General features: G+C 33.6%; 1 protein-coding gene across 1 annotated transcript in view; it reads right to left on the bottom strand.

Moving 5' to 3' along the window:
* SEMA3A (semaphorin 3A) overlaps positions 1-15,503 on the bottom strand; it is a 231,698-nt gene that overhangs the window by 160,102 nt on the left and 56,093 nt on the right. Inside the window, exons 2-3 of the mRNA XM_015572694.1 lie at positions 10,661-10,818; positions 7,939-8,001 (exon numbers count right to left, since the gene is read on the bottom strand). Coding sequence (XP_015428180.1) covers positions 7,939-8,001; positions 10,661-10,818 — 221 coding nt within the window. The remainder of the gene's footprint in view (positions 1-7,938; positions 8,002-10,660; positions 10,819-15,503) is intronic.

Raw genomic sequence — 15,503 nt, 5'->3', positions numbered from 1 at the left:
TTCCCTAGCTTCTTGCTGCCAAGGTTTTGGAGAGTTCCAAAACAGGATATCCACTTTAGTTGGAAGCAGCCTGGACATTCCATTATAAAGAAGGAAGCGTGGCAGAGAAAGGAAACACACTTCACACATTTCTGCTCTAGGGAGACAGGAGAAGCGTGTTTCTGACCTTTCCTTGAACCATGACGATTCTTAAAACTCAGAATGTAATGTACTTTTTGGCATTAGACTACTGCACTGCTTTGCTCAGCACTGGCGGATTTACAACGTAATAAAGGGAATGTAATCAGTTCAGAATGAATTCATTTTCAAACCTTGCTCCTTTTTGGAGTTTAAGTTGATATACACAGACAAGTTTAGCAACAACTTGGCTTTTCGAGAGTCAGGCAACCATACTGATCTCTTATTTTACTGATACGTACTCCAGACCCACAGCATTATAAATTGTTAACTTAGCCGAGAAGTAAAAGTAAAGGCAGTCATAAACCAGTAAACCCCGGGGCCACACCTGAAGAGCAATGATTCATCATCCTCAGTGACAAACCATTTGCTCTTATTTTTTTAGGATTTCCAGTCCTTTCGGATCAAATGTGTAATTTCAGAGGAATTACACATCGAGATATTAGCCTGGAAAAATAAATTAGAAAGAAAATGTCTACTCCCAGAAAATGATATAGGAGCCAAATGCACAGTGATTCAAAAACAAACATTACAAATATGTAGCACTGATTAGACTCTGTTACACAGTCTTTCCCGCACGGTTACAAAAATAAAGTCCATCCATCTGTCAAAACAACTGCTCCATGCATGAAAATTAAAGAGAATTGAGGTGTTTTTAACTAACTTCCGATAATTATACTTTTCACAAAAGAATATAATTTACCTCCAATTCTAATTACCTCCTTGCACGTTCTTAAATTATGGATGGAACAGTGAAATTTTGCTATAAATAAGAGAAAAAAGGAGAGAAGACTGTGAAGATGAACAATCTCTATTTAAATATATTCAGTTCATGATTAAATCTAACAACTTGTTCTGGTACAAATATAAATTAGCCCAAAATGAAGGGGTATAGTACAGCATTGCCTCAGGTCAATGAACAGTCATTTAAAAAGAAAAAAAAAAGTCTACATCCCATCTGCAGTTTATGTAGAAACATTTTAACGCATAATCTTGCAGCTGGGAAAGCCTTTCCCTATCATGATGGGTGGATTCATTTCTGCATGAAAATCCATTAACAGGCTTAATTCCTGAAGTTAATCTGTTGACTTTCTTTTCTCTAGTCCATTTATTTAGCAAGCTAGCTGAATACTAGAATCTTCATACCAAAGTAGCAATCCGTGAGATTGTTCCTGTCACTCACTTCATCCCTCTCTCTATTTAGGCTGTTCCATACTTATCTAAAAATAAGGTTTCATATCTTTTCTTTTTAACACTGTGCTGACATCAGATCATCCATAATCATGTCTTCCTAATACCTTGACATTCACTGCAGGATGTGAGAAATCTCTTCTTTAAAGGGACATATCTATTAAAACTAAGATTTAACTATCTTCTAATTACAATATTAGCCACCTACTATTGAATTTGTAACTTGAGTTTTAAACAACTGTCTTATGAAATGGTGTGTAGGCTGTTTGTCTTTCTCGGGAGATATTTTTACCTTCACTATTAAGAAGGATGGCATAATAAAATCAACTGACCTTTCCACCTTAATGTTTTGTTCTAATGTGAGAGAATTTTTTCTTTAATTCTGATTTAACGAGGAGAATAAAATTGTCATTATTTCATGGCTAGTTATTTAAATATATAAGTCTATTCATATTACCGAACCATATCATCTTTAAACTGATATTAATTGAAAAATAAATTTAAAGTGGTTTGGATGACGTGATACACTAAGTAAAGACTCGTGCACTAAGCTACCAAATCATTTTACTGAAATGCTCATTTCAGTTAAGTATCCCATTTGACGGGTTTTATACCTCCAGATTGACTGTTTGTTTTGAAGTTTTAGAAATACTGCTTAAGATTTTATAAATATTTTCTTTTCAAATTACTTGAAACATTCAAACTTGGTCAAAATGATTATACACATAGCCACCACAGACCATGATATTAACACAAGTTGCCCAAAGTATTTCTCTTCTGTTTAATACATTTGAATAAATTCACTTTGAAATTCCATATGAACCAGAGAAGTTGGTAATTTCTCCTTTTTGGCTTATATTTTCTTTTATATTGTGCTATAAATATAATTATCACGTTTGCACCATTCACTGGCTTTGATTGTGGGTGGTCCCTTATATGCACCTCCAAAACCTTTCTTCATCTCATATTTCCAAAGTTCACATTAAATCTATGATATGATGCTTAGTGTATCCTCAGAAACAAGTAAAATTTCATTCAGGAAGATTATCAAGTGAATAAAGAAGCAAAATACCAATGACAACTATTAGAAACTATTCTTTCCAGCAACTTGGAACAACCTGCTAATTATGTAGTGAGAAGACATTTGCCAAAATCCTGTTCCCAGAGGAATTGTTCAAATCATTCTAATGAAATTTATACAGTATACAATTCTTATTGTACTCTAAAAATGAGTATGTAAACCGATGTGTGGGTGAAATATGGTGCCCATTTAAATCTGAATATTCATTTGCCAATCAATGACAAACATTTAAATTTCATTTCAGCCATTTAAGAATATAATTGAAATTTCTATTAAAGAGGAACACAATTCAAAATCTCCAGGCCCTCTGGAAATTTTTATATAATGTTTCTATTACAAGCGCTAGATTTACTTTGTTAATATATACTTAAAATGTATTTAAATTTTAATCTTGAATCTCTTAGAGTTCCAAAATAGTGCATATATATATGACTTAATTCATGACAATTCAGTCACAATGATTACCATCATATTTTTATTAGAAAAACATATGAATTATAAATTAGAATAAAACCTAGTTTCTAAAGTAATTTTATTGGTAAAGCTTCATTTCCCATATATGTCTCTTACCTAAGATATAAAACTAGTTCATCCAATTGCTTTGAAATATGTATTTCATATCCAAATATGAGTTACATACATACGCTAATAAAAGCAATTCATTAAGAACAACACCAAGTATATTTAACAAGTTTTCAATAGTGTTAGCTATTATTACTACTACCACTTTTGAATGTCAAATTAAAACTATAATCCTATTTAATTTACCTGAAATTTAACCCCAAGCAGCAATATACTCACATCTTGGTACACATAAAAATCTGTGCTTATTTCTCTGATATTTAATAAATAAGGTATTCACTGGCCTTCATAAAAAATAAGTTATCTCTACCTGAAGTGTCATCAAATTTCATCATGGGAATCATGTTTAAAAATGAATAAACTGCCCTAACTGGTTTGGCTCAGTGGATAAAGCATCAGCCTGTGGATGCCAGGGTCCCAGGTTCAATTCCGGTCAAGGGCATGTGCCTTGGTTACGGGCACATCCCCAGTAGGAGGTGTGCAGGAGGCAGCTGATCACTGTTTCTCTCTCATCGATTTTTCTAACTATCTACCTCTCTCCCTTCCTCTCTGTAAATAAACCAATAAAATATATATTAAAAAATGAATAAACTGACTATAGTCTTTCATTTGTGAGGTCATTTGTCTACAAAAAACAGTGTAATCCATACTGTCAAGAACTGTGAAGGGTCTGTGATTTCTGTCTTACTTGTAAAATAAGTTACCCTGGCACAGTTTCATGGATGCTGGCAGAAGATATATGTCTCCTGGTCAGAGATAAAAGACTTTATTGCAGAAATAGCAGTACTCATGGTATCAGCATTTCTTATGCCAGTTCCTCAAGCTCCAAACCCCTCTGGGCAGTGAGAAAAGAGCCAGGTGACACTGGCATTGATTGTCTTACAGGGGAAACACCCTCGGTGGAGGGAATCTGAATATTTCATAATAGTCAAAGAGTATTGGAACTCGAGGGAGGCATTATGTTCATTTTACTGGACAGTAAGCAAACCTGTTTGTGTGTGTGTGTGCCAATGGAGACCCTATCTCTACTTCTCAAGGCTGTTTGCAAACCAGCCTTTTGCTTCACAGAGAGACAGTGCCTTCCAAGTCTTTTCACTACAAATATCCCTAGTTATAGCCTACAAAATAGGCAGTTAGTACTTTCTTCTCATCAGGTGTGCAGAAGTGTGAGAGACCCATGAAAATTTTTCTCTCAATAATTATACATAGGATTTAGAGATTTAATGAAATGTTATGATTGACTTTTGTAGAATGAGGAGGTTATTCTAACTACCCATTTAACAAATTTTTTTTAATTCCTTGAAGTTCCTAAAATAAAATAAAAATATTAAACATGTCAATTTTGACCTTTGAAAAAGTAAATGAAATGCAAGGACTAACATGCATTTTGGGCTGCACTGGAACTTAAGATGCTTGGGTAGCATCAACCTCTCAATTGCATTCATGTGGCAGAAATTAGTGTTGCTAAGGTCCTGCAATTTGAGCCAGAATAATTTGACAAAACGTTATCATCTAGGATAGCATCACAAGTGAATAATAACAACTAAGGACAAAATTATAAAAATAAATCCCTCAAGAATTTCAAAAATGTCCCAGAATTCAGGTGCATGAAATATTACTCTTTGAAATGTATCCAACAATAGGAATGTTATGAGAATCTGATTTTTTTTGTTCATCTCAGATGGTTGAGATTTTGATTTCCAATGATATTCAAAATATTTCTAACAGTCATACGGTTGCCATTTGGTTTTATGGCAACAGTGCAAAGAGAGATGATTTAATAGGATAAACAAAGAAGAGTCAGAGAGCGAGTGATTCGAAACAGATTCTTTTACCAGTTTAGCATGTATTCAGTTTTCACTTGCAAAACAGGGTCAAGGAAGTTAATCCCCCAATAGAAATGTTATTGTGAATAACAAAGTGGATTTTAAGCATCAGGGCTATATAAAAAAAATGAAAGTAAAGTGGATAATAGCAGTCAGAATGGACATATGTGGATTGCATTTATTTCCTTTTTCGGAGTCTCTGTTCAATAATATAATATATTATATAACTTTATTTTCAGATTACAACTCTCAAGTAACAACAGTGGGGAAGTTCATGAGCAGTTCACTTCTGTAATATAGAAAAACCACAACAAAGATTTAGAACCTACAACACCAAGAAAAGAAGGCATATTGGTATATATCCTCTATATTCACTTCCACAAGAGGAAAAAAATAAATTTAGATTAATGTTGTTGTCAGAAATGTCATCAGCAGCCTCAGACACATGTATGCGTGCTCTCTCTCTTGAGAGAGAGAGAGAGACAGAGCAGGAATATAAGTAACTGTGTCTTAGGCTGCAGATTCCCTCTTTACCACAAAGTCCATCTTTGTGGAATAGCTGCTCAAATTCCAGTTGCTGACTTAACATATGCGTTTGATGCAAAACTGAGCCATGAGAAATGATGGTTTGTATCTTCCCAGATGCCTGGGAGAATGGAGAAAGGGTTCAGTTTTCTGTATGATGTTACACTCAGTGACACAATCTTCATCCACGCTCAAGGTACATAACGTTAGCCAGTGTCTTTGCCCCGCTTTTCTTGCTGTTTTTTTCCTATTGAATCCCTGCATCTGAATCTAATACTGAGAAGAGAGCACTTGCCCCAGGACTGTTTGTTTAAAGGAGCCTTATTTCCGGAGGGCTTTCTGAGAGAACACTGAAGCCCAAAGAGAAAGGGTAAACTCAGGTTCCAGAAACCAAAGAGAGCACTCAGGGAGGTCATTAGTTTACTTTTCTATAAATGCTCAGCTCAGTTCCTATTTTGGTTACAATTCTATCTTGGAGTCCCCATGGCTGCAGAGACCACTCAGGCCTCATTCTTGTGGTTTTCAGCATCACAAGAGCTCTTTGAAAGGAATCACTGTCCATAAGTCACAGCTGACGATTACTTCCGCAAGAGCGCAGAATTTCCATCAAGCTGTCCATGTATCACTTCAAAAATCAGGTGTCGAATGAAAATTATAAAAAAAAAAAACTCTTTACCTTTCATCTTTATTCCTAAGTGATAATTTCAGAAATTATTGGTAAAAATAAGTATGCTATTTATTTAGAAATGTTTATCAAGGAAGAATGTTACAAATCCCAGGGAGTCAACTAATTGCTATTCTAAAATTACATTAGAAAGAAATGAAAAAAAAATTGGTCTGTATCTAAATAATCCAAAAATAATCAATGCCGTATATCTGATTTAAATGAAATAGAAATACAAATTGAAGTGCATAAACGAGGTTATTTAAAAAGTAAAATAAACTTTAATAAAATCAATTATAAATGCATAAAATATATTTTGAATAATAGGTCAGTAAAAAGTAATAGTAAAGAAAGGGGTTACTAGAAAAATAGTATAAAATACATTTTACTGTGTAAATATATTTTCGTGTTTGGTGTTTAGAACTAGAGGAAAAATGCATTTTTTTCTTAAACTAAAATATCTAAGAACTATAAGGTTTTCCTTTTATTAGATAAGTGTTATAAAAGATTACTTAAAACCCACAACAATTAAATTGATTGCATAACATAAAGGAATAACAAAGACAAAGATCCTATCGTATTACATTAGTTAGTTGATTTTGCAAAGATTGGTTTGGCTAATATTGCCATACCATTGAACATTTAAAAGTTTACATCTCTCAATAGACACATAACTAACCTATCTTTACCATAAAATATGAAACATGATTTATAAGTTCTTAGAATCTTGATTATAAGGTACTATAAAATGATGTCTTAGTTCCTTTCAATTTAGTTTTATAAAACCCATAAGCATTTTCAGTAAGCCAGGAAAATATAATAAACTTACCCTTCTTAGAGAGGAAACCTCTGAGGTCATGATCAGGGCTACCCATACAGTACTTTGAGGATCATGACTATATTGCAGCTGCTGAATTAACTGCATCTGGGCTCACACTAGAATCTCTTATTATACAGTATGGCTAGCGGAGTAGCGGGGGGAGGGGCAGTACCAAACTAATTTCACTTAGACACTGTCTAAGCAACATATACAAATAATAACAATAATAGTTAATATTGGTATTGTGCATTATAGTCTATGTCATAATTTTACTTGTGATTGTTTGCGTTCTAAAGGAATTCTGTGAGCTAGATATCATGATAACACCAGAGTAGATAAGGTATTTTTTCAAATCTCTATTGTTTATCTGTGTGTTAATAGGCAAATTAAAATGCATATATGCCACAGGACTCCAAATCTTTATCAGAGGCACAGAAATTTTTATCTTTGCTTCTAGGATAATATTCAAAATGCGCCAAAACATTTGAATAGAATAAAAATTAAGATACTTGCTCAAGTACAATGGATAATTGGGAATATCAACATATAAGAAAAAAAGGAAGCAAGGAAGGAGGGGAGGAATGTTTAAAGGAAGGAAGAAAAGAAGGAAGGACAATGGGGAAAGTGAAAAAGAAAAAAAAGAAGAAAGGGAAAAAGAAAGGAATCAAAAGAAGACAAGAGGGGTAGTTTAATTATGATGACTCAGAGGCAAAAATATTTCATATAATTCAAAAGGAATTCAAGAAAAATTAACATATTAAAGCCAATCTGTACAAAGAATTGTCTTAATATATGTGCTACAAAGCTGCATTTTGTTATCTTTTGCATATGTATAAGGAATCAAAGGGAACATAGTTTTGCTTTATTTAGGCTTGTTGGTATTTTACTTTATATAGCACTGTCAATACTTTACATAATAATACAAATATACAAAATTAACTAATATTTTGTTTCTAAAGAGTATTTAAATCCACAAGTAAAGAATGGTGTTAAGATAGCACAGCAACAATGATTATCGAGTGATAAATTACTATATGCAATTACTAAAATTATTTAATAGATTGATACCCACCAGAATATCTTTTCCAGCCCACTTGCACTCATCCCTTCTGGTGTAAGATACTGGCCACACAATCTAAGGGCAGAGAAGAAACATTATTTTATGCCAATTAAGTTCTATTAATACTAGATCCGTCATTATAGTCTGTCAGACCAAGTTGGGGCAACTGCGATGAAGAGAGTTCCATACAGCATTATGTGGCAGGAACCTTTCGGTTTAGACTAGGCGGTGGCTTCAGTTCATTGGTATTAGCTTAAATCACTCATGATCCAGGTACCCAGGTGGCTTTGCTGTATGTGAGAGCTGAGCCACACAGACATTCAAGTAGTCAACACACAGGCATGCCGTGTTTTCTTGTGGTTTGCTTTCTTATGCTTCACATAGGTTGTGTTTGTTTTTTTTTTTACAAATTAAAGTCAAGACCCTCCACCATCAAAAAGATTTTGGCCCATTTTATTGGGACACCTCTTTTATTGCAGAGGCCTCGAACCAAACCTGCCATATCTCCCAGGCATGCCTGTAGAGCGAATCAATGTGTAGTGGAAAGAATTCTAAGGCAGGCTGGGGAGAGATAGATCATCTTGAGATGAGAATCTTGAGGTGAGAATCTAGTGAAGAGATTGACTGCTCTGGATCCATATCCCTAATCCAATCTCAGCATGACATGCTAGAACAAATAGCTGATAGGATTAGAAAAACCTATCTTAGAAAGGTATATTTTTTAATAGCTAAGAGTAGCTTTATTTTACTTTCAGGAGATAAAGGGGGAAATGAAGCTAGATAGATAGCTCTAAAAATAGTCACTCTTTTTACTGTAAGCAAAACAGACTAAGAAATAAATGTTTGTGTTTTCATGCCTAATATTTGGTCTTCATCCTTTCCAAAGTTCCTATATTTCATGAATACTGTGACAGTGGTAGATAACCAAGGTGTTCCTGGTGGCTTAGAGGACTGAAGATACCTTTCCCCTCAATCATATTAAAACATTTACCCTCATCTAAATTCTAATATAATCTTTTGGTTTCCCTTAGCAAATCCAATGACACCTATCTGTATTGGGGCACAACAATTTAATTTTTGATATTTTAATAATAGGAGATTATATCAGTTCAAATATTGGGTGTTTATAATGTTTTATCATTTTATAAAATTCATATATAAATATAAATATGTGAGTGAATATATATCTAGACAATATGAGTACATATCACTTCAGGATATATATTAAATATATTTACTTTTTTTCTGAATAGTCTTAACTTGGTTTATATGTTCAGTTAGTTTTAAAATTGAAAAGAACTGAATTATCGTAGAAGATAGCCTATTATTTTATAGATGAAAAAAATAGTAGAGCCATATGCCCAGGATATATCTTGGTGTATCTTCTAACAATGAGACTTGTAATAAATAGGGGTGGGCAAAGGTAGGTTTACAGTTGTGATTACACTAAACACAGTTCATTCTTATATTATTTATTAATTATTGTATTATTTTTCATATGAACAACTGTAAACCTACAGTCGCCAACCCCTGCTATAATGAAATAATAAATTAAAGTTAGGTGACTTGCACAGTGTCATAATGTTATATCTCCTGTTTGAGTTTAAAATCATTATTCTAGTAATAGAAAACATAATTTTAATTTTAAAACATCCCTCCTCAAACATATTATTTAATTTTAATTATATCGCACTGCCTATAAAAGTAAATACAATTTACTTAAGGATTTACATCAGTTTGAGTATATTTGTCTATTAAGCTCTTTTGAACCTATTTTTAATGTTTTAAACAACTTATTTCCTAAGTATATACTATTGTCATAAAGTCTATAGGGAATAATACAGTGTCATAATTCTTGAGGAAATTATAAGATGATGTTAGAGATAAGATATATAAACATAAAGGTCAAAGAATTAAGACCAGGAATACTGAGTGAGGGAAAATGTTTGACATAGAATAATAGCATTTAGACGCAGTAGCACAATTTCCACAATATTTTCAGTCAATGTTTATTTTCAAAACTGTATAACTTATTAATTAAATAAGCTGGAAAAACTAGCAAGGATTAGGATAAAACTGATAAATAGATAGTGCTTAAGTGACCCCATATGCAAAAGCCTGACACCGAAAATTGATCTTCCAGATGAGGATTTAGCAAACATTTTATTTAAAAGGCCAGATAATAAATATTTTAGGCTTTGTTAGCCAGGTGATCTCTATCACAATTACTCAAGTCTGCCACTGTAGAATAAAAACAGACATAGACAATATGTAAATGAATGAGTGTCTGTTTTCCAATAAATTTTATTTACAAGCACAGTTGACACATGACATTAAGCATGTGTACAGTGATTGATGAACTATGTATTTGCTGGTAATATAGAAAGGGTAGACATTTATATTTATATACACATAGTATATACATACATACATACATATATACATGAATTAAATTATAACATATTTCTAAAATGGTTCAGGTATTTATTTTATGCAGGCAAATGATATAACTATATCATTTAAAAAACAACAACTATAGTTTCTTTCTTGAAGATTTTTATGGTTTACTGCAGCCATTGATTTGTGATGGTTAAATCAATGTATTGTTTTTGTTTGCATCTGAAAAGATAAAGTATTAATTCAAACAAATTTTCAGTTGTCACACTGTTATATACCTAGAGAATCCTTGAGATGTTTTAAAAGTACCTCAGTGCATATATTAGAATAAAGATACCTTTTGAAAATCCTTGATATTAACCAGGTTGAATGAAAATATGTGATCCTTTGCTCCAACATACAGCCGGCTCCGTTCCTCATCCAGAAGGAAGGTATGGTAACTGGAGCTGTTGGCCAAGCCATTGAAAGTGATCACATTGTTGGATTCCAGCATTTCTGCAAGGTAACAAAGCAAGACACTGTGTGTTAATCTGAGGTCCGACATGAGCATACACTTAACACATGCTGATCTGGCCACTGCCTGCTATAGTTACCAATCAATGATTTCTCTTCATTGAACTATATAGAAGCCATTTCTCTTTAAGAAATAAGAAATATTCAGAAACCTTTATTTTTTTTTTCATTTCATTGAGATGGGAATTATACTCATTAGTTTGCTGAAGGAAGGGAGAGATAAAGCTGTGCACACACTGGTTTGATGGAATCTCTTTGCACTCAGCAATGAATTAGAATGGTTGGTATTCTGTATAAAACATCTTTAATTTTACAAATATTGTTGTGAGTGGCTTCATTTGCTCCAAATCATTATCTAGAAGAATAAGCAATCTAATCTGAGGATTCATATTTGTTTTATTTATTTAGTGGAGTCATTCAACTACTAATTCAACAAATACATATTCAGTCCTTATTATGTAAACACATAGGCATTGGCTAAGAAGTATGTGGAGTATAAAGATTAATAGAACCTTTATGAAAAGTTACACAAATGGCATCAGAGAAACAAAAAAATGAAAAGAACAACAATAAAGAGAATAATAAGAACTGAAGAAGCCAACAGGGGCTGGGGGAATTAATGTCATAAGAAGTAAATAATCCTTGGAGAAAGGGTGTGGCAATTAAACCTGGCCTTAAGTAATATATGGGATTTACAACAGCAGAAAGAGGTGTAGTACAGCATTCCATGCAGAGGACATGAATAAAGACCAGGAGGTAGAAATAAGGAAAATATAAGAGAAAGAAGTTTTAAGTATCTACTATATGCCAAAATCTGCTGAATGGTTTATGAGTACTAATAGATTCACTTAAGCCTCATGGCAACACTATGAGATGAAAATTTTCATCCCCATTTTATCTCATGAGGAAGTAGACTAAAACAAACAAACAAACAAACAAACAAACAAACAACCCTAAGAATATCCTAGGTCATAGAGCTGGCTTGATGTAGACTCAAGATATCCACCTCAATCTGATGCCAGACGCCAGGCCCTTTATATATTGCTCCATATTACTTCTAGAATTCTTGAGAATACTAAGAACTGATTGTTGAGCAGAAATGTAAGAAATGTAATAATACATTTTGGGGAATACAAATAACTGACTATTGAGAAGTTTGCTTACCTCTCATTGGCACAAAACTTGTCTTAGTTAATAGGCTTGTCAATATTTGTATTATTCTATTTGCTATGCATTTGGTCTTTTTATAACTCTGTGAGTAATTTTATCGGCAACTATTTCTTTCACCATTAGAAGTATTTTGACAAAATGCATATCTTCCAAGACAGATTTCCCTTCAAAGGTCAAAAAAAGACTTACCAGAAACCTCTATTTAGATATTGTACAAAAATCTCAGAGTCTGCATGACTTCAACAGAACTCACTTCCTTTTCTTTTCTCCATTACTGACATCATCACCGTTCTGTATATTCTCAAACTGGTTGCAAATATCACTCACCCAAAAAATCATGCAAACCATAGCCTCTTCATCATCCACAGATCCAATCCAGTTATGTTTAACACTACAAGTTTTAACACTATAATAAGTTCCGTATCACTTCAGTTTTATTTAACACTATAACAACTCCTAGAGTTTCTTTTGCTTATATACTCACTGTCACTGTCTAGTTCGAATTGTCACGATTTCTTCCCTTAATTGTTATAATTATATTCCTTCTAAACTTCCTCTTTGGGTTTACATCAATAAATGATATTTTGCACTGCCAACAAAAGAATGCTTCTACAAAACCAAATATGACTTTTTTTTTAGGTAAATTTGAGAGAGAAAGCTTCCATTGAATCTCATAGAAAAAAAAAATAAAGAAATGCAGGCAAGAAAATATTCATACTAAATGAAAGGAGGAAACAATAACAATGAAACATCAAGCCACACATTTTTAAGAGAATATATCCAATACAGTGAAGCCTAAAACATTTTAATATAGAATGTTGAAATCTGGCACCCATCCATATATCCCAGGTAGGATAGAATTAGTAATAAAGGGGCTACAAAGTATACAACTTATATTTACAAATGCTTTATTATAAAAACAAACTCTAGGAGTCCAAATGACTATAAAACTGTTGTAAAATACCTATAAAAATTGAAAGTATAGCTAAAGTAAAAAGTCAGCATGGTGATGATGATGATCATGATCATGATGATGATCATGATCATCATCACAACTAACATGTGCACACCAGGCACTGTTTTAATCACACACACACACACACACACACACACACACGTGAAATTAATTGTGTGTGCATTATCCTTTTCTTTTATAAAAGGAAACTACTGTATAAAGTACAGTGAAGGCAGGAGTGAAAGGTATGAACATGAGACTACTCCACAGACTGTTTTTGATGGAAATTAAAAAGAAACACACCAATTACCAAAATATGAAAAAAAAAATGAAGAATATCTTTTCCCAGAAGAAAATATATCCAACATTTTGGATCTTTTTTCAAGACAAAACAAGTATTTGTAAACTCTTCCAGCTCACTCCCTCATTGTCAGAATAGGAGATAAAAGGTTTACCAAAATGCAATTAAAGAGCACAGAAAAAAATAAGAATTGACTTAGCAAAGAGAGTAAATTCTGGTTGCCAAAGTTCCAAACTAATAAGAAAATCAATTCTTTTTCAAAGAAAAAAAATGATTAATGAGAAGATAACAGAAATGAAAGACAGGAAATAAAACCTGAAAATAGACATGTCTACAAACTAAAATGTCATCATCTTCTGGGAAAATCTAATTTTACAGAAGGATCAATTGTGGAACTTACTAATAAAGAATATATTTGGACTCCTTAATAAAAACAAATCAATAGTACTTGCTTTTCAGTACTAAAGCAATGACTACTAAAAACTACAGCTTAAAGCAACTGGTCCCCTATCTTCAATTTCTCTCAACTTTAATATAATCTTTAAAGCATCCTATATAATAAAGAGGTAATATGCAAATTGACCATCACATCCTCAAGATGGCTGCCTACAACCAAGCCAGCAGTGGGGTTAGAGAAGGACGACCAAACGACTGAACAAGCAGGCTGCGTGGGGTGACCAGGCCGGCAAGGGGAGCAGTTAGGGGCAACCAAACAGGCAGGCAGGTGAGCGATTAGGAGCCAGCGCTCCAGGATTGTGAGAGGGATGTCCCAGATTGGAAAGTGTGAAGGCTGGGCTGAGGGGGACAACCCCCAACCCCTCCCCACCTCCCGCCCGCCGTGCACGAATTTTGTGCACTGGGCCTTTAGTCATCATATAAATTGTTGTGAGTATATTTCAAAAATATAATAGTTTTATTTTTTTAAAAATACACTTTCAACTGCCACCATTACCTTAGCCCTATCTCCCTAATAAAAGTTGCAATCCCTGAACTTCCTTTGGTCGCATATATTATTTCTGTTTCCAGAAGTCCCATAATTCTACAAGAAATGGCCAGTTTACTCTTTTCTAAACCTGGCCTGTCCCCTGTTGCTTCTAATTTATTTTCCCTGTTAATTGTGCTTCCAGGTACAGTTAGAAGCCACCTCTCTCATGAAAGCCTTAGCGCTGCCACAGAGGTGGGAGAGGTTCTTGCCGCTGCCACTGTGTTCACCAGCCGTGAGCCCAGCTTAAGGCTTCTGGCTAAGTGACGTTTCTCATGAAAGCCTTGAGAATTAGCAGGTACTACTCCATCCTCTGATGCCCCACCTGCTTTGATCGTGACACACTAATGCATTAATTGCATGCCACTCATCTGCGTGGGCATTGGGGTACATGCCTTAGTTCTCCATATAACATTAGCATAGTGCCATAGGATATAATTATGTGTGGAGGAAATGGTTAGCTAGATAATTAATTATAGAATTTGAGAGCTAGAAGAATCTGATTACTGCCATTTACAAAAAAAGTGTAAGTGACTTTTATCCTTAGCAATTGCACAGGTCAGATCTAAATTCAGTTCTCCTAGCTCTCAGTTCAATGTGCTTTCTAAATAAATTTATAGGAAAATGTGGCTTTAATTTTTCTCTATATTTTGCTTTGCATGATTCTTGATATTGGTCAGTTTTTAGTACAAGTATATGCTGAAAAAATAATAGTTGCAAACAATTTAGAAAATAACTAATGCACAATGTTAATTTTTATTTCTTGGAAAAATAACAATGAGTTTATATGTCATGGTTACATAAAGTAAATAAATGTTTTAAGGTGGACAACAATGATTAAGACAAACATGAATTGTAATTAATCATTTATGTGCAAGATGATTAGTCAGTAAAACTTTAGAATTAAAGTGTAGATCCTTTTCTTACAGTTCATATTGATTTACTTTAGTGCTTTGAGAGATGGGATAGTAATCTAGAGATTGAAATATTGTTTTTGATTCTGACATGTCTTAATTACTTATAAGGCTCCTTTACAGTCAGGGTTCTGTTATCAGTCAGCTCACCAGCAAGTGTTCATTAAATGTCTCTTAGTGGTAAGCATTGTGTTAGCATTAGCAAAGTGGGGAAAAAAAGGAGGGGGAGTTTCTCTGATTAATACAATTGAAAGTGGGTTATTTTCCAGATAGTCTGGGTCAATTATATACATACTGGAGGCCCGGTGCATGAAATTCATGCACTTGGGCAGTCCCTCAGCCCGG

Source organism: Myotis davidii, unplaced genomic scaffold, assembly GCF_000327345.1.
Source record: "Myotis davidii unplaced genomic scaffold, ASM32734v1 scaffold49, whole genome shotgun sequence".
NCBI lineage: Eukaryota > Metazoa > Chordata > Mammalia > Chiroptera > Vespertilionidae > Myotis > Myotis davidii.
This window is presented reverse-complemented; position numbering and strand designations above follow the sequence as displayed.